The sequence below is a fragment of the Theropithecus gelada genome, chromosome 11, assembly GCF_003255815.1.
Source record: "Theropithecus gelada isolate Dixy chromosome 11, Tgel_1.0, whole genome shotgun sequence".
Taxonomy (NCBI): domain Eukaryota; kingdom Metazoa; phylum Chordata; class Mammalia; order Primates; family Cercopithecidae; genus Theropithecus; species Theropithecus gelada.
Genome location: NC_037679.1, coordinates 38,941,463 through 38,966,820, shown reverse-complemented (window position 1 = coordinate 38,966,820; position 25,358 = coordinate 38,941,463). Strand labels below are relative to the sequence as shown.

At 34.3% G+C, this 25,358-nt stretch overlaps 1 protein-coding gene and 1 long non-coding RNA gene across 7 annotated transcripts in view; one reads left to right on the top strand and one right to left on the bottom strand.

Moving 5' to 3' along the window:
• Nucleotides 1-25,358, top strand: part of PPP1R12A (protein phosphatase 1 regulatory subunit 12A) — a 162,645-nt gene that overhangs the window by 99,036 nt on the left and 38,251 nt on the right. For all 6 annotated transcript variants that reach the window (XM_025400850.1, XM_025400849.1, XM_025400852.1 and 3 more), the window contains 6 exons: nucleotides 4,252-4,411; nucleotides 8,295-8,439; nucleotides 14,487-14,561; nucleotides 15,510-15,598; nucleotides 15,745-15,902; nucleotides 19,170-19,294. In XM_025400850.1, coding sequence (XP_025256635.1) covers nucleotides 4,252-4,411; nucleotides 8,295-8,439; nucleotides 14,487-14,561; nucleotides 15,510-15,598; nucleotides 15,745-15,902; nucleotides 19,170-19,294 — 752 coding nt within the window. The remainder of the gene's footprint in view (nucleotides 1-4,251; nucleotides 4,412-8,294; nucleotides 8,440-14,486; nucleotides 14,562-15,509; nucleotides 15,599-15,744; nucleotides 15,903-19,169; nucleotides 19,295-25,358) is intronic.
• On the bottom strand, nucleotides 11,197-12,901 carry LOC112633987. Its single transcript, XR_003121707.1, has 2 exons — nucleotides 12,745-12,901; nucleotides 11,197-11,690 (listed from the first exon to the last, which is right to left on the bottom strand). It is a non-coding gene; the product is annotated as an uncharacterized LOC112633987 (long non-coding RNA).

Below are 25,358 nucleotides of genomic sequence, written 5' to 3'. Positions count from 1 at the left end.
AAGAAGCTATGGCTTTCTCAGGATCACTAGCTAGTTAGTCAAAGCACTGAAATTAGAAAGCAAGTCTCCTAATACATAGTACAATTAGATTGTTTTTTGTTTCTTCTTCAAGTTTTTGATGAGCTAAGCAGGGTCTACATACTCTAATCGGTAGTATTGCAAAATTTAAGAATAAAAGAAAGGTTTTTCTTTTCTAATTTAATTTTCTTAAGCATAAGGAATTGCCCTTCATGTTAACTTTACACTTGGATTGTTTTTATATATGAATCAGTTACGAGCATGATTTGGAAGCTAAAGAAGGTAATTGTTTTGTCATTAGATAAAGATAGCATGAAATTAGATAAATAGAAAAGTAGTTTTTTTTTTTTTAACTTGAAGTTCAAAGGAAACAGAATAGTAAAAGACAATAAAGATCAGAATGTTTAAAACTATAATGAAAGGAGGGATATAAATAATAAAATGCTACCTGTTTTAAAAGCCAGTAAGAGAATAACACATTAAAAAAGCAAATCTGAGATAAATCACTTAATAGAAAGGTTATTAACGTTAGGCATATCTTAAATGGACTGATTATCTTTTGGTAGGAAATTTTTGATATATGTAAAACTGCTTTACTATAGAAATGGTGGCATTTGGTTTTTATAAAAATTATAATAGGTTCTGTTCACTACATACATAGTTTATACAATTTACTGTTTTCATAAGGTCTGTTTGGAAAATCTTACTGCAAGTTTCTTTCAAATGCAGTAATGAGATATTATAATCTCTAGTTTGAAGATGACTTTTCCTATACGTGTGTTATCTTGGAGTTTTAAAAATATTTCTGAATTATTGTCTGCTTTTTAAAAGCTGAGCTTCAGTTGAGTAATGAGCAATTTAGTTGTCTTGAAAAAAAATGGTAATGTGCTAATAAGCAGGCAGAATAAAGATACAGTTCAGGTAGAGGTAGCTGTCACGACAACACGGACCATAATGTACTTGGGGACCTATGTGGAGGTCTAAATGGTTAGAACACTAGATGATGGTAAGAAAGACTATAGATGAAGTTAAAAATGCACTGAGACCAAGTCATAAAAGGCTTTGTCTTCTATACTAAAGAGCTTGAGCTTTGTCTTACAGAAGCAGCCACTGACAAATTTTATATAGAGAAATGACATCATATTTTATTTTTTCCGATTCAGCAGTAGATTGGGGGATGAATTAGAAGGGACTAAAGACTGAATGAGTTAAGGGCCAGTAGTAGTAGTCAAAGTGTGAGACATAAGCTATGAACTAGGATAGTGATAGGGGCCATTTAGAAGACAGTCTAGAAGTGGCAACTCAAAATCTGGTAACTAATAGGATGGTTTATTAGTCAGGCTCCTCCATAGAGACAAGCCTGTAGGATGTATGGAAGGGGATTTATTAGGAGCAACTGACACAGAATCACTGCAAAGTCCCACAATAGGTCACCTGCAAAATGAAGAACCAGAGAAGCTGATAATGTGGCTGGCTCAAAGCTAGTAGTGTGTCTTCAGTCCAAGTTCAAAGCCCTAGAAGCTGGGAAACTGACACGGCAGTCCCTGTCAGGCCTGACAACCCCCCCAAAGAGCCACTGGTGCAAGTCCCAGAGTCCAAAAGTTGAAGAACCTGTAGTCTGATATCCAAAAGCGGGAGAGAAAAAGGTATCCCCCTCCTGAAGGGAGAGAAGAGAGCAAGCAGAGAGAGCAAATCCTCCTTTTTCAGCCCATTTCTCCCAGCTGATTGGATTGTTTCTGTGCACATTGAGGATGGGTCTTCCTCTCCCAGGCCATTGACTCCCATGTCAGTCTCCTCTGGAAACACCCTCAAATGCACCCAGAGACAGTGCTTCACCAGCCATCTAGGCATCTCTTGACACAATTAACAATCACAGATGGGGTGAGAGTAAGGTGAAGGAAGAAATTCAGATGACTTTCATGTTGCTAGGTAAGTGAGAGCACTTAGTATAGGAAAACAAGACAGGCAGCAAATAGAACAGTTGGAAAAAAATTAGGTTAAGATTTTAGCATTGCATTTGAGATGCCCATGGCATAATATTTTATTGTTTCCCTAGTTCGCTATGCTACAGGCTTAGATATCCAACTGATTACTTGATGTCTCTGATGAGATATTTGTTAGGCATCTTAAACTTCACATTTCTGAAATTGAAGCTTTAATTTTTTCAGTTACTCAGACTGAAAACCTCTGATTGATTCTCAACCTCTCTTTTTCTTCTGTATCCAAACTAATTCAAATTCTCTTAGTATGCCTTGAAAAACCCAGAATTCAACCACTTTACTATCTTTGCTGCTGCCACCCTTGTTCAAGTTAACATCATTAATTGCCTAGATTATTGCAGTAGCCTCCAAGTGAGTATCTCAATATCTACTCAACTTTTCATCCTAAGTGATCCTTTTAAATTAAGTTAGATCATGTCACCACGCTCACTGTCCTTACTACTCTGTAGAGACCCTGTCCTTCTAAACAGAACATTCCTAGGAGGCTCCCACTTTAGAGTCTACTGATACTTCCCTCTGCCTGGAATGTTCTCCCAGTCATATGACTGTCACTCACTTTATTTCTTGTTGTAAAGTCATCAAAGAAGCTATTTTTTACCAACCTATATAAAATAACACCCCTTCTCATTACCGTTTCTGTTTCCTTTTCTGGCTTTATTTTTCTTCACAAATGAATCACCTTCTGCCATGTAATAAGTTCACGTCTATACCGGTAGCACCTAATGATGTACCTGGCAAAATAGTAGGTGCTCAGTATGTATTAAATGAGTGGATGGATGAATGAAAAATCTTGACCAAACAGTTGTGTACATGGATGTGGATTATAGGAGAATCTTAGCTGAGGAAATGTGTGTGTGTGTTCTTGTTTTATATTTGTTCATTCATTGTTCATTTAGTGAACGTTTAGTAATCTCCCTGTACTTTGCTTTTTTTTTTTTTTTTTTTAATTTTCTTTTTCTTTCAAGCAAAGTCTCACTCTGTTGCCCAGGCTGGAGTACAGTGGCATGATCTTGGCTCACTGCATCCTCCATCTCCTGGGCTTTTTTGTTGTTGTTGTTGTATTTTTGGTAGAGACGGGATTTCACCATGTTGGCCAGGCTGGTCTTGAACTGCTGACCTCAAATGATCTGCCCATCTCACCCTTTCAAAGTGCTGGGATTACAAGTGTGAGCCAACGCTCCTGGCTCTGATCTCCCTTTACTTTGTATCAGGTACTCTACCAGACAGTGGGGATGAAAGATAAAAAGACTCATAGACTTGTGGAGTAAGGCAGATTGTAAATGCATTGTGGTGTGTGCTGTTTATTAAATAGCAAGTAGTCGAAGCCATAAGACCACATGAAATCATTCAAGAATTTCAAGAGTATCTTTAATTTTTTTTCCAAGGTGTTGAGCTCTTTGAAGGTAGGAATTAGAGGGTCCTATTCATTTTTGTGTTCTTCCCTTTTTTTGTTTGTTTTTTGAGACAGGGTGTTGCTCTCACCCAGGCTGGAGTGCAGTGGCATGATCATGGCTCACTGCGCCTTGACCTCCTGGATCAAGCAATCCTTCCACCTCAGCCTCCCAAGTAGCTGGGATTATAGGTGTGAGCCACCTTGTCTGGCCTCTTTCCACTTTTATCACCTCAACCTAGGGTAGTGCTTAAGAGTAAGTGCTTTTAAATGAATGAACATTTATATAACTTGCTAAAATTTTGAAAATAATTTTAATGGTATGAAGAATGTACTATGTTGGAAAAGGAAATGAAAGGAGTTTGCTAGAGAAATAATCTATTTTAAAGTACAATATATTTTAGATGAAGACAGGACCTCCAAGTTGAAGCATTCAGTAAACATTTGTACCTGCTAGGCTAGATTTCATAGAACAGATCAAAACAGTAGATAGAAATTTGAAACTTATTCATTATAATTGTTAAAAAAGAATTTTAGCCCAAAGGATGCTTATATCTTAGGAAATGTTCAAATTTTAAAAAACAAGAATAATCAGAAAGGAAAAATAGATCAAAATAGTATTGTGGAGAAAAAAAATAATAAGTAGAGAAAGTTAATAAAATGTCTACAATATCCCACATTTTTTAGTTTAACCAACTTGTTATAAGCAGCCAATTTTAAAAATACATATATACTTTCACTTTTAATTTTATTTAAACTTGACATGTTGTGGACAATTTTATTTCCCAACATGGAACAGTTTTTATTAAGCAAAAATAAAAGCAATTATTTTCATTTTATCAGGGGTTGATATAGAAGCAGCTCGAAAGGAAGAAGAACGGATCATGCTTAGAGATGCCAGGCAGTGGCTAAATAGTGGTCATATAAATGATGTCCGGCATGCAAAATCTGGAGGTACAGCACTCCACGTTGCAGCTGCTAAAGGCTATACAGAAGTTTTAAAGTAAGTATTGTTTTTTACAGAGTTGTTTTTCTACTTTAGTTTGTCTTCTTTATTCATTGGTCCTTTTCTTAAAATACCTGCAAATGTTATTTTGAAGCAATATAAAAGAGTTCTTTAATGCCTGTTTTCAGGAAGAAAGAGAACAACTACTTTGAGTATGATTGCTTTTGTTCTAAAATTCTTTCAACTCTCTAGTTTTGATTATTACTATTGTTTTTATCAGTTGTGATTTTCCAGTAAGTTGAATTTAAGCGTCACTCAACTATTATCTGTTACCTTTTGGCCTAGTAAATCACTACAGAGAGTCATTTTGAGGTTCCAGATTGATAACTGGTTCATGAGTCTAAGAACAATGTCCTGTGAACATACCATCAATTTTGAAAGCTTCATTCCTGCAGAATATTTATTTACATGTAATTTATCTTAAATACAGTTTCCTTTTTTACTACATGAACACTGGAACTTAGTACTATTAGCACACTATAAAATACTAAGCCATAAGCAACTTTGATTCTATAAGGCTGTATATTGTTTAGCAAATTTGCTTGGAACAAAGCTTCATGTCGCAATAATATTTTTACTTCTGCAGTACAAATGTTGGCAGCTATGTGAAGAAAATTATTCAGTGTATTATTCAATATATGAAATTATTCTTATATTTATGTGAAAGGAAGACCAACTCTTAGCAAAATCTACGGCACCTTTTATTAATATATTGATTCTAATTCACTTGAACTTCTAATATCAGTCTTTCTTATTCCCACTCATTAGTAAAAGTAGTAAAGAATATATGAGTCACCTTTCCCAGGTTTCCTCCTCTTGGGTGACAGGCTCAGGCAGTTTTCCCACCTCAGCCTCTCTCGTAGCTGAGACTACAAGCGTGTGCCACTATGCCCACTTAGTTTTCATATTTTTTTAGAGACAAGGTTCCACCATGTTGCCCAGGCTGGTCTTGAACTCCTGGGCTCAAGTGATCTGCCTGCCTCAGCCTCTCAAAGTGTTGGGATTACAGACGTGAGCCATCACTGCCCAGCCTCCTCTTTTCAATCTCTATTCAACTTCAATAATTTAGGCCTTTTTCCTAAGAATACTATGGCATTGTTGCCTTTTAATTAGTTTTCTTTTCCACCTGTTTCTCTGTAATCGAAAACTTTCGAGAGTTGCCAACAGCATTTTTTTTTTGAGAATAGAAAGTATTAAAGAGGATTACATAAAGGTGAGAATTGTTTCTTAAAGCAATTGTTTCTGTAGACGTATATATGAGTACTGGGTTATATTGCAAAATAGGTTTCTGGATGGCTTGCAAATGATCTTTGTAGTTAGGTTATCCAAGGTCCCCAAATCCTTTATTAGTTCTTAGTGGGGATCAGGATAAATTTTAAACTCCTCAACTTAGCGTGTAGATTCTTCATTATCTGGCCACTGTCTTCCCTTTTAAGCTAAGCTACCACCATTGCCCCAAAGTATGAATTGTGCCAGTTATATATATCTATTGAAGTTCTTTCATGATGTCTTTAATGCCTTCCCTTGTTTCTGTCTAGATGCTTTTATTCACCATCTCTTCAACTTGGAGGCAAATTCTGCTCAATCCTTTGAATCAGTTAAAGGCCTTTAAGCATATGAAAAAAAAATGATCAACTTCATTCATAATTAAGTGCAAATAAAGCTACAGTGAGTTACACTTTTACATCTGTCAGTGGCAAAGATCAAAACATTTGACATCCTGTTGGCAGGGTGTAGGAAAAGGCACTCTTACTAGTAGAAATGACAATTGAGCAAATTCAATCAAAGTAACAGTTGTTCTTTAGTTCCCTGATTCTACTTCTAGGAATTTGTTTTTTACAGATACTGCCACTCACATAGGAAGTAAGAAAATCTGCTAGCAGCGTTGTTTATAATAGGAATAAGAGAATGGTTTAATAAATTATGGTATATGCTTTCACTGGCATATTCTGCCTTAAAACAAGAATGAGAAATCTCCTTACATATTGTTATAGAAAGAACACTAGGATATATTACGAAATGTCAAAATCAAGGATCCAAGTATGTATCATTTGTATTTATTGTAAAAAAAAATTAAAATTGTATTTGCTTATATATGCATGAAATCATTCTGTAAGGATCCAATAAAAATTAATAGTATGGTTATTTTGAGGAAGGGCAAACTAGTTGGCTAAAGGTCAGCAGTGAGAGAGTGATGTCCCTATGTATCCTTTTATTCTTCTTTTTTTAAAACTTTGTGAACATATTACTTATGAAAGTTAATTAAAACAAATACCAAATAAAAATCAGTAGAAAAGATCTGTTTCAAATGCGACCTTCTTCACATTTTCTCTCCCTCCCAAACACACACAACTCCTTTCAATTTGATTTTGATGCTTTTCAGTTTTGTACTCCCATTGCATGTCTATTCACAGAACCTGTCCATGACGGTTGTTGTTTCGCGTCCATTAAAAGCTCCTTGAATATAGATACTGTCTTTTTTTTCATGTTGAAAAAATTTATCTACCTCTTTTTTCTCGCCACACAGACTTCTAAGTACTTAAAAATGTTGCTTAGCATATTTAACATTATTATAGTTCATATTTCCTAATGAGGAGCAGCATTTTTCTCTTATATTCCAGCATTGTTTCTGCCTCTATTAATAAGGTTTCTGGTAATATATGTCAGTGGAGATATTTCTTTGGACTTAGATCTTTCAGCTTTTCTTTAGATCATGGCTCTTAAATGTTGGTCTGCAGGCAAGTGACAGGCAATGATAAGAGATTCATATGGGGAACTTATTAAGAATATAGATTAGCAGGGCCCATCTCTCCATATGCTGATTAATTGAGTAGTACTGGGGTGAGCTGGGGAATCTATTTTTAAAAAACAAGCCCTTAAGATGGTTCCGTTATGGAAGCAGGATTAGAAACAGCTGTATTAGATATTGTTAGGAAATACCAGATTTGTTCTTAAATAAATGAAAGGGGATTATACATTAGCTGTCACTACCACCTCCTGTAGGTAAAAAGAAAGCCCTTCTCAAGCTCAACCTCTTGGAAAGTAAGGTAAAGGTTAACTAGATTTCATGAATTGTATTTAGTGTTCGTTCGCCTGTTTGTGTGGGGCTATGCTATGTGCAGTTTATAGACCCATCTTTGCTCTCTGTGAGCTTAATGTCTAAATAAAATAAAGGTTACTGTCAATATGTAGTTAGAAGGGCATACTAACATAATTTATGCAACTCTTTGCATTGTATTAAAATGTGTTTCTGTTTTAGCTTGTTGATGATTGGAGTATCTGCTTTCTACTGCTCAGAAAAATAGATCCAACTCCTTGGAATATGTTTTTTGCTTTGTTTTGTTCTTAAAAGATTGTCATTTTCCTTTGAAAATTTTCAGCTCCTGAATTTCAAGGCAACAGAAACATTACGAAACAAGTTTCTTTGATTCCAGTATATTCTTAGAACACATTTAGCCCGAGATTATACATTATTTGGAAACCTGAAGATGATAGTTCCCACAATAAATCAGTTTTACATACAAAGTGATTAATCAGTTTTTGATTTTACATTGAAAAATTATGGGCTTTTCTGTGAAAATTTAACTTACAAGTCATATTAACAAGAATTAATCAGTGTCACACCAAACCATAAGACTTAGAGTCATTAGGAATTAATTAAAACTGCATTATTATGGCAATGACTCAAGATCCTCTTTTTCTGAGTTTTTTCTGAGAAATACTTTGTATTTGCCATAGTTAATTCACTGAGGGGGAAGGATGTGAATTCTGAAAAGAAATTAATTGAAAATTGTAGTTAAATTGCATGGTAGAAAGCTTTTGATCATGATCGTTTATTTCTAGATTTTAATGATTGTCTAATTCACTGTAATTTCTTTAGACTTTTAATACAGGCAGGCTATGATGTTAATATTAAAGACTATGATGGCTGGACACCTCTTCATGCTGCAGCTCATTGGGGTAAAGAAGAAGCATGTCGAATTTTAGTGGACAATCTATGTGATATGGAGATGGTCAACAAAGTGGTAGGCCTTTTAAAAGTATTTTAATATTTTAACTTTTAGAAATACAGGTTTATAAACTATATTTAGAAATATAATCTCAAAATGTTATAAGGATTACCTTATATAATTATATTTTTATCAACTGCATAAAACTTTTTTTAGCCAACTGACTTACTAATTAATGGTTTAAGTCTTGTCAGCTACCATATGAGGTAGTTCTGGCCTTGTGCTGCAAAGAAAGAAGTATTACTCTTTCAGTAGTCAGATTGCCATTTATGTAGAGTAGATTTGGATACTTGCATTGATACTATGTTCTTAGGAGTTCAGAAGCTTAGAAAATGTTGCATTCTTATGTGAATGTTTTCTGCCTCCCCTTTGAGTTGGAACACATGTAGAAGTGTGGTTCTAATTCTTTAGCTGATGGTCTTTTAGCTTGCTTATAGAGTTCTCTAAGTGACATGAATAATGAGGTCTTACAGCAGGTAATGACAGTAAACACTATAAAGTTTTATGCTGAAGGGGATCATTGAGATGCAACATCATCTAGTCTTCTAGTTTTGTAGATGAGAAAGTAGTTCTGTTGAGTGAGGTAAATTATATACTTAATACCACAATTAGGTAGAAGGAGGGAGGGAGATAATGTCATACAAGTGTTTTTCACGAAATCATGAAAAGATTCAGGTTATCAAGTTTCTTGTTAAACTAGACTTCTCTACTCCTTTGTAGATACTATCAGTCAATAACCAGTCACCAGTATTCCTGCTAGTCGCTTCCCACTCTGTGTTGGTAGATAATAAGTATCATGGAGAACGCAAAACATGTCTCCTCTAGTGAGTTTAATTACCTTTCCATAGAATGTTCCTTGTATATTGCATTTCATAGGAAAATATCATAGGTTATGTAGCAGAGAGTCATAAAATGATCTCATCTTTATTCAAAATAGGACCATCTAATTCTTTTGCTGTTTTTGGAGTAGAGTTCTAAATAACTTACTTTCATTAACTGATTTAAATATATATTTTATATAAGAAATGTGCAGGCATGAAAATCATAGGAATTGGTAGAAGTCTTAAGGAAAGTAAAAAAATTTGGGAGAATGGTTTATACTTATATACAAATACAAAAATCTTTGGGTTGAATTTTTAGTTAAAACTTTCAATAATTTACTTTCTCTGTTGTTTTGTAATCAGCATTAGAAGACAAATAAATATTGATACTATTTAAGTAAAAGGCCAGCTAATTTTAGCTTTGCAAGTCACGTTACCTCTCTTTTCATGTAGAAATTCCCCTTCAGAATTTTTTTCTGAAAAGATTAGCGGATACCTGTTAGCCTCTGAACTCTGGTCTGCATTCTTCTCTCCCAAACAGTGACTTTTTACCACATGTCCATTCATATGGGCAGTGCTGATAATTGGTTCATTTAGTAACAGTAGCCTCCGGATAAGAACTAGATGAGAGAAGCTTATTAATTGAAATGGTTTCCAAAAAGGATCATTTCACTTACAAGTTTAAACATGGTGTGTTTCCCCTACTGAATCAGTATTCTAGTGAAACATAGACAATATAGAGTATGTATGAGAAAAATTATTTTATTTGCATCTGGCCAACAATTGTCTAATTCCTGTGCCATACAGATCATAATTTTGCTATCAGAGAAGGAGTGCATATAAAATTATTGTGCCTTGTATCCTTTTTAAAAAAATTAATAGCAGCTCCTCTGTCACTCTAAATTTTATTTACTCTCTTATCTGTCATTCGATATTTCAGTAGATCTTTATGTGATCTTAAAAGAATTGTGAGCCAGGCCTTGTGATGTGCGCCTGTAATCCCAGCTATGTGGGAGGCTGAGGTAGAAGGATCGCTTGAGTACAGAAGTTCAGGGCTGCAGTGAGTCCATAATTGTGCCACTGCACAGCAGTGGGCAACAGAAGGAGACCCTGCTAAAAACAAACAAACAAACAAAAAAACAATTGTGCCTCATATTTACATAAAATTTAAAGATTTTCAGCCTTTTTTACACATATGCAATTCTTTTAACAACCCTGTGAAATTAAGGGTTTTTTGGATTCAGGAACATGATCAGAGAAGTCAAGTAATTTTCTTAAAGCCCTGATAATTGTTTTTTCTTTTTATTCTGCTAAGCTCCTCTGTAACTTCTTTTCGTTTTAGTTTCCTCATCTTTTATTTTTCAAGATACTATTAAGCTGTAAAAATATAAATTTTAATAAAAATATTATTTTTCTTTTAAAAGTCAAGACTTTAAAGACTGCTTTTTATAATGAGGAGCTACATAATGTCTATGGCATTCTAAAGGAGTTTGTGCCATAAATATATCCAAACACAAGCCTTTTTTTTTCATTTGAGAAGTTCTATTTTACGACTTTGATTTTTAAAAGTTTAATCATAACTTTGCATGTATGAATTAGACTGTTTTTATTGTCTACATTTTAAAATGTCATACATCATGTTCAATCAAAATAAATTACTTTGTCTTAATTATGTAAGCCTGCCTATATGAATTTATATTGTCATTTGATACCTTCCTTAGTACTTACAGATTGAAGGTTATTACTAAATTGTTTTAAAAAATGATATTAAAGATGTGCACCTAAGGTACTACCAGAGTTTAGATGAATTCTTCAGTAATAGAAAACACTATTTGGGAAAATGATGTATAATATAGTAAGTGTAGCAAATCATATAGAAAATCTGAAACCCTTCCTAAAAATATTTAGAGATTTCAGTCTCATTTCTTTAAATTATTTGCAAACTGTAATACATATTTACTGTCATTTTAATTCATTATTATAGATTATGTGATACAGACCTTAAATATAAAGGTTATTTGCTTTCTTAGTTTATTAAAATAATAGCTTTACTAGAATGTATCTAAATATTGTTCTTTATTGACTAGAATGCTTTTCTGGTTGGAATTCTCTTACTGAATACAATGGCTAGCAAACAAGTTTTTAGATTAATATAACTGTCATTATAAAGATTTAAATGAATGACAAAGCTATTTCTGCTATTAATGGACACAAGGATGTTTTTACCCTAATTCCATCTGTATTTATTTTTATTTTTGATAAAGGCAAAATGACACACTAGAGTAGTAGAGACCTAAATTGTATTCCCACTTTCTCTTAATGATCTGTATGACCTTGGGCAAATACCATGCACTCAGACTGAGTTTCTTCATCTATACAGTGAGAATCATTCTAATACTTGTCCCAGCTACATTAGTCGTTGTTGTGAAGATGAAGAGGTTGTACCTAATAAAACAATTTGGTTAGAATAAGTGAGTAAAGAAAAATGAAGAAACTGTGAAGTTAGACTTACAATGTCTCCAGTGTGTTTGTGACTCTTAATAGATGTATTGGACTCATTTTTTTTAAGCAGTTATTTTTAAGATAGTTCTCTTGATAGAGTTCTGACATTCTCATAGCTCAGCATTGTGTCCTCATTTGTTACCTGGTTGCTCTGAGTGGCACTGCTTATATACTATAATGTGTTTATACTCTATCAGTGAAGCACAGTAGCCTTATAGTAGTTAAGAACCAAATAATGTTTATAACTTCACGACTGTTAGCTTTATAACTGTGCTACAGATTGTTTCAAGAGCATGTTTAAGTTGCTGAGTTAAGTTGATGAGGGTGCTTTTTTTGAAAGTAGAAATTCTTATAGCCCATGTTTTACTCTAGTTTTGATTCTGTATCAGCTGCTGTTTGCAAAGTAGACTCATTTATCAAGGGAGAAAGTGAAAATAAAGGTTAGTAGCGTGATCCAATTTCTTACTCTTAAAGAGGAGAGTTCCTTGGTTATTAAAGTGACCCCATTGCATTTAACTGCTACAAAAATTTAATTACAGTTCAGACATTTCAAGGTGGGATAGTTCATTCATGGGAAGGGTTGGTAATGCTTAATATGATATTTAAAAATAAGTCAGTGAATTATTTCCACATAACATAATCTTAAACACAGTTTACATTAAATGTATAGCATTATTAACATTTTAGAACTGATTATATAAAGCATATGATATAGCAAAACTAGAATTAACATGTATTTCTAATTTAAAGGGCACCTTAAGTTTTGAGCCAGTTATTTGATTTCAGAACTATTTATTCTTCAGGAATTTAAATCTTGGCTTCTATTTCCCAAGATTGAAATGGGAGGAAAGTTTATTAAAACTAAAACTTTTTATCTTGGACTGAGTGGGAAAGGATAGATTGTCTCTTAAATTCCTACTGGAAAGACTTTCTAGCAAGAAAAGGCAAGTATGATAAGTATTTTTGAATCTTGTAAATTTATATACATACTCCTCACCTATTTTGAAAAAGCAGTATTTTATATACTTTTAAGATATACTTCATAGGGCTGAGCACAGTGGCTCTTACCTATAATCCCAGCACTTTGGGAAGTGGAGGTCGGCCTGAGCCCTCGAGTTCAAAACCAGCCTGGGCAACATGGTGAAACTACATCTCTACAAAAAAATACAAAAACTAGTCAGGCATGGAAGTGTGCATCTGTGGTCCCAGCTACTCAGGAGGCTGAAGTGGGAGAATCACCTGAGCTCCAGGAGACTGAGGCTGCAGTGAGCCACGGTCATGCCAGTGTCCTCCAATCTTGGCAACAGAGCGAGATCCTATCTCAAAAAAAAAGATACCTTTCATAGACAATAGCTTTTTATTTTATTAACAGACAATGGGAAAACTAGCTCAGATATTGGCTAACTTATAGTTTGTTTTATAGTGTTTGGAAATTAGCTCCTTTCTGAATAGATGTTAACATCCTGATGTTGGTACAGAAACAAGGGTTGTTGTTGGTTTCTAAACGGAAAAATTAATGTGATTTTAGAAGCCATTATTTCTCATCCATTCTTATGTCGTTGTGGATATAGGAATACTGTTAAGAAATTTGAACTTTCTTTCAGAATTAGATTTTTTGTTGCTAAAAACATTTTTTTTCTGTGAAAGGATCATGTACTGGATAACATAAAGAAGACTGTATTCTAAATAATGAACTTGTAAGCGTCCTGGAAACTTGTCCAGTAGGGCTATTATAAGGACTAATGCAGGCAGCAGGAAATATTCTTACTATGTTTAGTCAGCAGCTCTTTGAAATTTTCTCTTTCACAGTGAATTAAAATAGATTGACATATGTTCATCTGGACTAATTTTTAAAATTAAGCCATACCTGTGGCTGGCTGAATGTTAAACAGGTTAAATATATGTATTTTTTAATTTTATTACTCTACTAAGAATTTAAGTTGTAGGATGTCATCAAAAAGAAAAATACCTCAAAAGGTTAAATTACCCAGTCATTTCGCCCTTAACTGGATGTTGAAGAAAATGAAAACAGATGTCCACACAAAAAGTTGTACATGAATGCTCATAGCAGCATTATTCATCATAGGCAAAAAAAAAAAAAAAAACAAAAAAAAACAGATGTCCACCTGATGACTAGATTAGCAGACCGTATATGTCATGCAATGGAATATTATTCATCAAAAGAAATGAAGTGACACATGCTATAACATGGATGAACCTTGAAAACATGTAGAGTGAAAGAAGCCAGTCACAAAGAACCATATATTGTATGATTCCACTTACATGAAATGTCTAGCATAGGCAGATGTATAGAGAGAGAAAGTAGATTAGTGGTTGCCTTGGGCTGGATGCAGACAGTGATTACTAAAGGGTATGTTCCTACTTCTTAGGGTGATAAAAATGTTTGAAATTGATTATTTTGATAGTTGTACAACTCTGAATATCCATAAAACCATTGAATCGTACACTTTAAATGAGTGATTTGTTTGGTATATGAATTATATCTCGATAAAGCTGTTACCAAAAAAATAAGGGGAGATATTCACAGCTTCTGTCTCACATAAATTTCATGTACATTGCCTTAGAGTTGTATGTTTTTACAGTAGTAGTTGTATCATTTATAACCACTGTAAAAAATGTTATCCAACTTCTTTATATAAAATTATACAGAATTACTGAAGACATTTTATGATTTATTGACTTTTGACCATCACTGCCCACCCCTTGTTTCCTACCTAGGGCCAGACAGCCTTTGATGTAGCAGATGAAGACATTTTAGGATATTTAGAAGAGTTGCAAAAGAAACAAAATCTGGTATGTTTGATGACTGTCTAATAATTGTCTGTATTACATAATTATCTTAGTAACTTTGAATTTGAGACAATTACAAAAGTTTTCTTGTGATGTTTTGTACTTTTTGGTTTTAAGATATCCTTAAGTTTCACTAAATGATAGTGAAAGAGAATAAAGGTAGTGATATTTAACTTTTTATGTTGCTTATCCCCATTTCTATTTCCTCCCCTTCTCAAAAGGAATACTTATATATGTCCTCAAGAATAACATGTTTTTACAATTTCATTAGAGGGTTGTACTTAAAAGATGGAGTCTATAAAATCTCATATATCCAATAGCAGGTCCAATAGCAAGGACTTATGTCACCTGAAACAGTTTTTTTTTTTTTTTTTTTTTTGGAGATGGAGTCTCACTCTGTCCCAGGCTAGAGTGCAGTGGCGTGATCTCAACTCACTAGAATGTCTGCCTCCCGGGTTCAAGCAATTCTCCCTGAGTAGCTCAGACTACATAGTACACCAGCATGCCCGGCTAATTTTTTGTATTTTAATAGAGATGGGGCTTCACCGTGTTGCCCAGGCTGATCTTGAACTCCTGAGCTCAGGCAGTCCACCCACCTTGGCCTCCCAAAGTGCTAGGATTACAGGCGTGAGCCACTGCGCCCAGCCAGAAACAGGGTTTTGAGTAAAATATCCTCAGCCAGCCTGAGTGGTTAGTGGATCTGAACTTTTTCAGTAAAGTTGGAGGGATTTAAAAAATCCACCTTAGCCCTGTATGGAACTTTTTAATTGTCTAGTCTATTTCATTTTTTATTCAAGCTCTTTCCTTTTCAGGTAAAACTTAATTTATTTATTTCTTTGTTTTGTCTTATTTAATGTCTGAAAAACTACTTTGTTATTATTTTAAACTCTGCATCTTAGTAATATTATTTTAATAGTTTTCTTATTTTCCTTTGCATAACTTTGTACAAAGCTCCATAGTGAAAAACGGGACAAGAAATCTCCGTTAATTGAATCAACAGCAAATATGGACAATAATCAGTCACAGAAGACGTTTAAAAAGTGAGTAAAATGTTCAAGTACGTTTGTTACTTTTGTAAATGAGATGGCATAATGGCCACAGGCATGTTTATTGTGGATCTGGGAAGAATGAATGTATTTTAACCTTTTTTGTTTCTAATCATTTGAACACTGTTTTCCTTTAACAGCAAAGAGACATTGATTATTGAACCAGAGAAAAATGCATCCCGTATTGAATCTCTGGAACAAGAAAAGGTTGATGAAGAAGAAGAAGGAAAGAAAGATGAGTCTAGCTGCTCTAGTGAAGAAGATGAGGAAGATGACTCGGAATCAGAAGCTGAAACAGGTAAAATTAAAAGATAAATGCATTTTCGTTGAATTTTGTGGCAGTGTAAAATAAGACAAGATCAGACTTAATTTTTAAATTTTTCAGACTGATTTGCTACTTGTTTAGATACCTGGCAAGCTACTAAATTATCCTTCAGTGAATGCTAGGAACCTACATATAGTTGTGAATTTATTATTCTTTAATTATCTGGAGGCTGTTGTTCACCTCTGTGTTTTGCCGACCTATATTTAAAGAAGTTGGAGAGGCTTCTAAGAGTCCCTTAGGCACAGATAGGTTGTGAATGTGGGTTCTCAGCAATTCAAAAATGCTCCTGTTACTTCTGAGGTCCAAACGTCCAGGATGCCGGTCCCAACAGCATCCCAAATTTTCCCTAAGAAATAGTAAAGTAGGAATGGAGTAAAAACTCTTTGCTGTGAGGATGTGGGGGAATTTGCTTTGTTTTGAGAAATTTTAAAGATACAGAAAAGTATAATATAATAAACATTCATATTCCAACAACCTAGACTTAAGACTTTAACTACTGTGACATTTAATCATATTTACTTCAATTTTTTAAATAAAGTTAAAACATTATAGATGTCTTTTTTAGTCACCCACCGTAGTCTGCTTCCCTTTCCTTCCTTCCCAAAGGCAATCACTATCATGAGTTTTGTTCTGTAATCTTCTAGTTCATTTTTATACTCTTACATATGTGCATTCATATGTAATATATAACAATTGTAATATTGTTTTGTGTTTTTTTTCATATGGTAGGAATTGTTATACTTCTTGGTTTTTTTCACCAAAAGTTACATTTTTTATATTTGTTCATAAATCTATTTCTATAGCTTTATCTGCATTTTTTTTTTTTAGCTATTGTATAGTATTCTATTAAATATATCTGTTTCCATTATGATGAACATTTACCTTATTCTCAAACTCCTGGGTTCAAGTGATCCTCCTTCCTCAGCTTCTCCAGTAGCTGGGACCACAGGCACATGTTACCACACACACCTAATTTTATTTTTATTTTTTGTAGGGTTAACTGTTTTGCTGAGGCTAGTCTTGAACTCCTGTCCTCAAGCAGTTCTCCCACCTTAGCCTCCCAAAGTGCTGGGATTACAGGCATAAGCCACGGCGCTCAACCTATAGCCTAAAGTTATTTTTATGCAGTTAATCTCCTCCCTGGGAGACATTACTTAGCTCTCAGTATGTAGTCAAGTATATCATTACAAATTAAACTATGTACACAAGAGAGCCAAGACTTGCACCCAGACCTCCTAACTTATATTTTAAGCCTTTTACTACTGATGTAGTATAATTCAAAAAATAGAAGTCCAGGCATCTCTTTCAAAGATTTCTAGGTTTTTGTTCACTAAATTTTTTCTTCATTAGCCCTTGTTTGTATACAAGTCACTGTTCAATATTAGACACTAAGGGACTATTTAAAACAAGAGACCTTAGGCCAGTTTTACCAGTGACCAGCAAATCTTCTGCTATCTTTTGGTTGAATATCCTTGTTTATAAAATGAGAAAAATCGGGCTATAAGACCTGGATGGTTCTTAAAACTCTAGTATTCTATTAAATATAACTAATTACCATCAAATTGCATTGTATTTGTTCTCGGTTTCGAATTGAAATGTACTAGTTGCTCTCTACTCAGTTTCTCACTGAGCTAACTTTAAATGTTCCTCTGAAGCATTGTACTATGATAATTTTGTTCTTCCTGTTGCTAGTGGTCAGTGGTGCCAGGAAAATTTGACTCTGTCTCAAGAATTAATCCACGTAAACGCTGTGTGGTTCCTTTCCTCTCGCTCTTTTAATATCAACTAGGCTTTATCATGCTTTATTTGGAAAGCTTGAGAAAGCAGCCATTTCCCTGTAGAGCTACAGCTTAATTTGACAATTTGTAAACCATTTCTTTTTTCTACTTTTTGTAAGGTTATTTCCTTGGGAAACTATTTGACATAAAATAACTATTTTGCTGAATTTTGTAAAATAAATTATTCACCCAAACAGTTTTTCTTCAGTGTTCTTTCTCTTCTCATAAAGCAGATAAAAATGAGAGTGCAACCTAAGTTTTAGTTATACCTTTCAAACAATTTACAAATGTGAAAGGTAGTTGAGAAAATGAGAAAGAGAAGTACATTTTTTGCTTTTAGGGTTCTTTCTTCTAGGACTTTGTCATTCTTTGTTGAAATCAAATGGATAGAAAGACTACAACGATATTAATAACGTTTACAAAATAAGTTGGATGATGGGGCTGGGTGCTGTAGCTCACGCTAGTAATCTCAGCAGTTTGGGAGTCCAGGTCTGGAGGATTGCTTAAGCTCACGAGTTCAAGACCAGCCTGGGCAACATGGGGAAGCCCTGTCTCTACAAAAAATACAAAAATTAGTAGGTGTGGTAGCGCATACCTGTAGTCCCAGCTACTCAAGAGACTGTGGTGGGAAGATCGTTTGAGCCTGGGTAACAGGCTTCAGTGACCCGAGATCACACCACTGCACCCCAACCTGGGCAATATAGCAAGATCCTGTCTCAAAAGTAAATAAATAACTTGGATAGTGGTACATGGGTTTTATCTTATTTATTATTTATATCTCCTACTAGACTGTAAGTGAAGGTATTTTATCTTTTCATTGGCTGATATATCCCTAGTACCTAGGACACTACTTGAAGAATGGGGACATTTATTATTTGTTGATTGATTCTCTACACAGTTAGGTGGATTATTTTCCAAGATGATACTGTGCCCATTTAACTTTAGACTTTTTAGATGTGGGAAGACATGCTCTTTGGGACATTTAACCATAGTGTTTGACAGGAATGTAAGGTAATTATTGACAAAAGCACTTTTAGATTTCCTTGATTAAAGAGGAACCATCAGTTTTAGATCAGTAATAGTAGTAGTTTATCCATTAGAAAATTGCATAGTTATTGTTAAGTTTTTAATTGCATTCATGCATTCAAATTTTTAAATCTTAATTAAATTTGTTTTTATTTTCTTCATTTTAAAAGCACAGAAGTCAGATTCTATTTGTGCTTTTTATTGTCAGAAGCTTTGTTGTATATCTTTCATATTATCTTAACTATTTATTTCAGCATATATATTGAGACAATGCTAGAAGCTCCCTGAAAAACTGACTTGCAAAAAGGAATCACAGTGGGGAAAGACTTTTAGTTAACAAAACCTTAAACAAAAATGGAATATAAAATGATTTTTTCCCAACCATTGAGACCAAATTTCTATGGAATCTTGACTCTTAATTGTTTGTCTTTAATAGATAAGACAAAACCCCTGGCTTCTGTAACTAATGCCAACACTTCTACTACACAAGCAGCTCCTGTAGCTGTTACAACACCTACTGTGTCATCAGGTCAAGCAACACCTACATCACCTATTAAAAAGGTAAGCCAAAATTGTGTTTGCTGAAAATACATGTATTCTATTTATGTACCACTTGGACTAACTCATTAAAGTAATTCTGAATTTTTATAGTTTCTTCCAAAAATATGTAAGATTTGAGAATGTAAATATGTATTTATGTTTCTAAGTTGAATGAGATTTCTTCTGAATGATTTTTTTTATCATTTTTGCAATTGATATTACTGTTGATATTATAGTTGGTAGTTAACAAATATTACATACAGTTGATAGTTAATAAATGGCAGAAAGTTAAAAATTTTTGTAATATTAAAATCAATGATTGTATTAGTTTTTTTTTTTTTTTTCTATTGAACTTTTATTTTGAGAAGCTCAGGTTTTATATCCTTTATCTCTGTTAAGTAGAGGTGTGCATGTTGATAATTTCACACATAGGTAAGTAAGTTACAAAAACTATTACCACAAGTCAATGAGAGAACGAGAATCTAAATTTTTTAAACTCATAGTACAAAGCACTAGGCAGGCAACTGGTATGCCAGTGGGAGCATGATCCCTGAGGTCGGATAAACCAGAGATGAGCTCCTGACTCTACCTTATTAGTTGTTATGACCTTGAGCAAGTTACTTACTGTCTTCCTTTTGTATAACAAAACAAAATGAAGAGAAATACAGTTAATATTGTAAGGATTGGTTGAGACAGCCTGACCAGTAAACTCAGTGTGTTTTCAAAATGTTAGTTTCATTTATTTCTCCTCTCTTTCTGTTCTCTGTCTGTTCTCCATCTCTCTTGTCTCTTCTCTCCACCGAAGCAGTGTTTTCCAGTTAGTGTGTTGATCTTTTTAAGACTTTACCTTTTCCTGCTTCTCTGGAACCTATCCTTCTTTTAACCCAAATTAACGATTCAGAGTTTATGTTTGACCTACTAGTCTCTCTTCAAAGATTTCTCTTCACCAGTCCTTTTTTATCTTTAATGAGCATACTCATTTCCCTCTTTATCCACACACACCTTTTTTTTAACCAAACCCTTGAAAAATTGATTGCAGTCATCATAACACTTCATGCCTAAATATGTCAGTATGTATCTCCTAAATACAAGACTAATATTCTTCATTCTCAAAATAATCAACTTAGGAAATTTAACTTTGGTATAATATTATTTATGTTGTTAATAACTAATATACATACCCAGATTTTCCCAATTGTCCTTTGAGTCTTTCTGTTTTTTAAAATCAGGGGTCCACTTGGATTGTACATTGTGTTTAGTTGCCTTTGAACTTCTTATTTTGTTGCTCGTTTGACATTATTTGCATGAGTTTAAGGACTGATTGTTTTTTAAATCCTCACAGCATTTCTGTTGTGTTGTCAGTATTGGGATTTGGCTTTAGGTGGTCAAGGTCTTTTTGAAATCATAAATTACAGAATAAAAAAAAAATCCCTACTGTTAGTAATAATCCTTCTCTAAAATTCTTGCCAAGGAGGGCAGTAATGTAAATAATGAGTGGTAGAAATGTGTTGGTTTCATTGATATGTAGTTTGAATATCGAGAAACTGAATGAGTTATCTTACCTTATATATTCCAAAACTGAGTGCTTCTTGAATTCAGTTAGAACTCATGTTCATATGATCGTAATTATGTATGCTTTAATAAGAAATTATCTAAAAGCAGTTTGCAAAATTTTGAAGACTGTTAATCATGCTGTAACTAGCGTCACTATAAACTGCTTTAATTAAAGTTTATTTTACTTCTAGAGCCCCCATATTCTTCTTCAGTGAATACTAAATTCATGCCTGCATCTTTTGATCTGTTTCAACTATAAGGTTATCAAAAGTTCCCAGAAGTTCCATCTCCCTGGAATGCCTAGGCAAGAAACTAGCTATCTTTCTTTTTTTTTTTTTTTTTTTTTTTTGAGACGGAGTCTTGCTCTGTTACCCAGGCTGGAGTGCAGTGGCACAATCTTGGCTTATTGCAACATCTGCCTCCCGGGTTCAAGTGATTCTCCTGCCTCAGCCTACTGAGTAGCAGGGATTACAGGTGCCTCCACCATGCCTGGCTAGTTAAATTTTTAGTAGAGATGGGTTTTAACCATGTTGGCCAGGCTAGTCTCGAACTCCTGACCTTGTGATCCGCCCACCTCAGCCTCCCAAAGTGCTGGGATTATAGGCATGAGCCACTGCACCCAGCACTGGCTCTCTATCTTTTGGGTATTTGGCTAAGTAATCCCTTTCCTGCTACAGTCAAATGATTACAGTAAACTTCCTGTGTTCAATTCTCTTGTTCTCACATATAGCCAACATTTATGGCAATTTAGTTCTCAGTTTATACCTAATGCCCTAACTGAAAGGAAATACTTTATAACCTCTGTTAGTATAGTGGGCCAGTAATCTCTTTGCTGTAAAAGTTCTTATTCAAAATCACTCTTGGTTCTGTAATTAATGTAATAACATCTGCTTCTAAATTTGCGTATTTAGAAACTATTTTATTCTCAGTTTCAAGCACAGTAACTTACTTTGAAGATTATATTGCTTCTTTGTTCTTAAAGTTTTGTGACCAAATTTTATTCAAAACAATCATGTGTAAAAATTTTGATTTTTTTTTTTTTTTTTTTTTTTTTGGAGACAGAATTTTGCTCTTGTCACCCAGGCTGGAGTGCAATCTTGGTTCACTGCAACCTGCACCTCCCAGATTCAAGCAATTCTTCTGCCTCAGCCTCCCGAGTAGCTGAATTACAGACACTTGACACCACACCCAGCCAAGTTTTGTATTTTTAATAAGAGACGGGGTTTCATCATGTTGGCCAGGTTGGTCTCAAACTCCTGACCTCAAGTGATCCACCCGCCTTGGCCTCCCAAAGTGGTAGGATTACAGGTATGAGCCACCACGCCTGGCCTGAAATATTTTTTTTGATGAAGAGGGAGTCTTCTTATCAATATTGTATGACTTTTAAAACCTGTTATATTCAGTGATTCTTATACTCCTGTATCTACTTTAATTTAGCATATTAGTGGTTTTTAAAATTTTTTCAAGTTTATCTGTAACTTGAGTGACCTAACATACAAATTTCCTTAAACAGATTGTTAATTTCTAATTGCATCTTAAAAGGTTTTGCAGTTATCTGTTTTTAGGTTCCCAGTCATGACTCCACTTCTGATATTTAGACAAAGTTATATTAAGTTCTCCAGCTTCCTTCCCTGGTACATAAACTATGTGCGTGTGCACGTGTTCACAGCAAGATAGATCACAAAAATGGAAGCGCACAAAACAGTTTTACATTTCACTTATTTTAATAACTTGGGGTAACTATGGTGAAAGATAGAGGTGTTTACTTTAAATGATCTTTCCTTAATTCCTTAACCCTTCAGCTGAAATTAAAGAACTGTTTCTGTAGCAATATCAAGCTGATGATTTGTGGAGATGTTATCTATAAAACCATCAGTTTGATTTTGTGCTTAAAATTGTTAACTAACAATAAGTCTGTATAAGCCTTTCTAGTCAAAATAAATATTGTTGGGATCTCTAAAGCAGATTATCTATTCTTCTATATGGGTGTACGTTCCAATAAAATGTAAATGACGTTTTCTTTACTTGATGTTAAAAATTCAGAATTGTTATGGAATTAAGTGTTCTAGTTAATTGAATTCAATGTAATAGTTAATAATTTAACAAAAGACTGCTATGTGCTGTGGGTACATAAAGTATTCCAATCGAAATGTACAGATGTAGCATGATTTAAAAGGAGAAGAAATTGTATTTGACTTAAGATAATAGAATCAGGACATTTTAGATAAATCTTAAAGTAGGTAGTACTCCACCTGAGAGAAGAAGGGCTTGCATAACTTGTTGAAAGGGAGGGAAGAAAAACAATATGAACAAGTGGGGATAATGTGGAATAATTTGGCAGGAAAAATGAATTGTTCCATTTGATTAATTTATAGGGTGCATATATACAAAGTAAACAGGAAAAGTAGAGCCATGTTGCAGGATGTCTTCTCTTCTAGGATAACACTTTTATTTGATAAGTAGTAGAGAGTCATGGAAGATGTTTGAACAATGCCTTGAGAGAATTATTCTTTATAGAATATTATTCTGACAGCAGTGTACAGATTTGAAGATGAGAGACTGATTGAGAAAAGGTTTATTAGAAGGTCATTGAAGTTGCTCACAATGATAAGAATATGAACTAGGGAAGTGGCTCTGGGCTTATAAAGGAGAGGAGATTTAGAGACTTGACCTCTAATTTATGGATGGAGGAAAATGACAGAGAAGGTCTAACATAATTGTGAAGTTTGAAACATAGGAGATCGAAGAGCTAACCTTCGTGCCATTAACAGAATTAGGGAACTGAAGAAGAGATGGTTTGGAAGTAAAGGTGTTTTATTTTAGTCATATTGAGTTTCAAGTTTTCAGTTACAGTTCTAGATCATCCACTCTACAGGTAAAATTAGGACTGGAAATTTAGGAGACTGGACTGGAGAATAATACATTTGAGAATAAGCTGACTACAATTAATATTTAGCCTGAGGAAGTAAAGACCCTCCTCCAGTCCCCCAGGAGAAGAAAGTAGAAACAGAATATGAGAGATCCAAGAGCAGACTCTGGAAGGGCTAGCACAAGGAAAGTTGTACACACACACACACACACACACACAGCCTGTATAAGGAGTGTTGTATACACACACACACACACACACACACACACACAGTCAGTCAGTCAAGAAAAGAATGGTCAGAGTCAAAAGAAAAAGAAGGTCAAGATAGCATCCAGTTAAAAAAGCTAAAGAAGAGAGTTTCATGGAGGAGGAGGTATAGTTAAGTATTTCAGGAAGGGTTTATTTATATACCAAGTAAAATCAAAAGGTGCCTTTAGACATATAAAGCGGTACTTAAATCCAAATTCATGTTGGGCAGAGTGGAGGTATATCAATGATTACTGTGTAACAAATGCTGATTTCAAAATTGATAGATAGTACTGCCTCATTTTTCTCAACTCTAGAATAACAGTAATGGTAGTATTTCATTGGGTAATTACAAGGTTGAAACAGGATAAGCCAAGTGAAACACTTAGCTGAGGGTCACACACTAGTAAATATTTGTTAAATGTTAGCTTCAGTTATAACAATAAATGTTATCTGATCTCTGGCTGTTTTATCATGGGGGAAAAAGTTTGTTTCCAGGTTTTTTGTTTGTTTGTTTTTGTTTCTGTTTTTTGAGGAGGTGGGAGACCTAATGTGGGTGTTGGCAAACTGGCCGGTGGGCCAAACCTAGCCCACTACCTGTTTTTGTATAGCAAACTGGTTGGAGAAAAATATCAGAAAAATTTCACTGTCCCTAAAGTTTTATTGGGTACAGCCACACTCATTCCTTTGTGTATTAATATTATCTGTGATCCACAAAGCTTGGCATTTACAGTCTAGCCCTATAAACTCACCAGTCAATGAGTAGCTGTCTCAGTACCTATCATATTGCACAGAATATTAGAGTTCACAAACTTTCTTGGTCATTGAAGCCCCTAGTGTTTGGTAGGCTTTTTTTGCAGTGCCACTGGCAAAAGGAATTACCTGTTTTGTCTCATTAGGTAGTTCGATGCAAATGTGATCAAAATGGCAGGTTGTGCAGTGTCTATGAGATGTCACTGCTTCTCTCAAAACTTTAAAATATTCTACAGAGCCCCCGTGACTTTGTTGTGACACCCTGGAGCACTTCGGTGCACATTTTAGGAACTGAGGAATGCTTAGGCCCTGTTGATAGCAGTTCATTACTGGAAGTACCAGAGGTATATCTTTATAACAGTTTTGTCCATGAAGTGGCCCTCAAGCATCATCATGGGAGCTTTAACAAGCTCTATTAACCTGCTAATTATAGCAAATGTTGGCAATAGATATGAAAGAAAGGATTTTTTAAAAACTATTAATACCCTATGCTTGTGGCAACTAGTTAGTTGCTGTATTCACCAATCTGTATAGTTAACTGTGGTTGAGTATAGAAATTCTAGAAGTGAAGTTGATAAAGTGATCTAAAGATAACAGAGGTTGCATTTTTAGGGTTGTTGGAAAGCCCTAAAAATAACATAAATATTTGTACATAAAATTAGT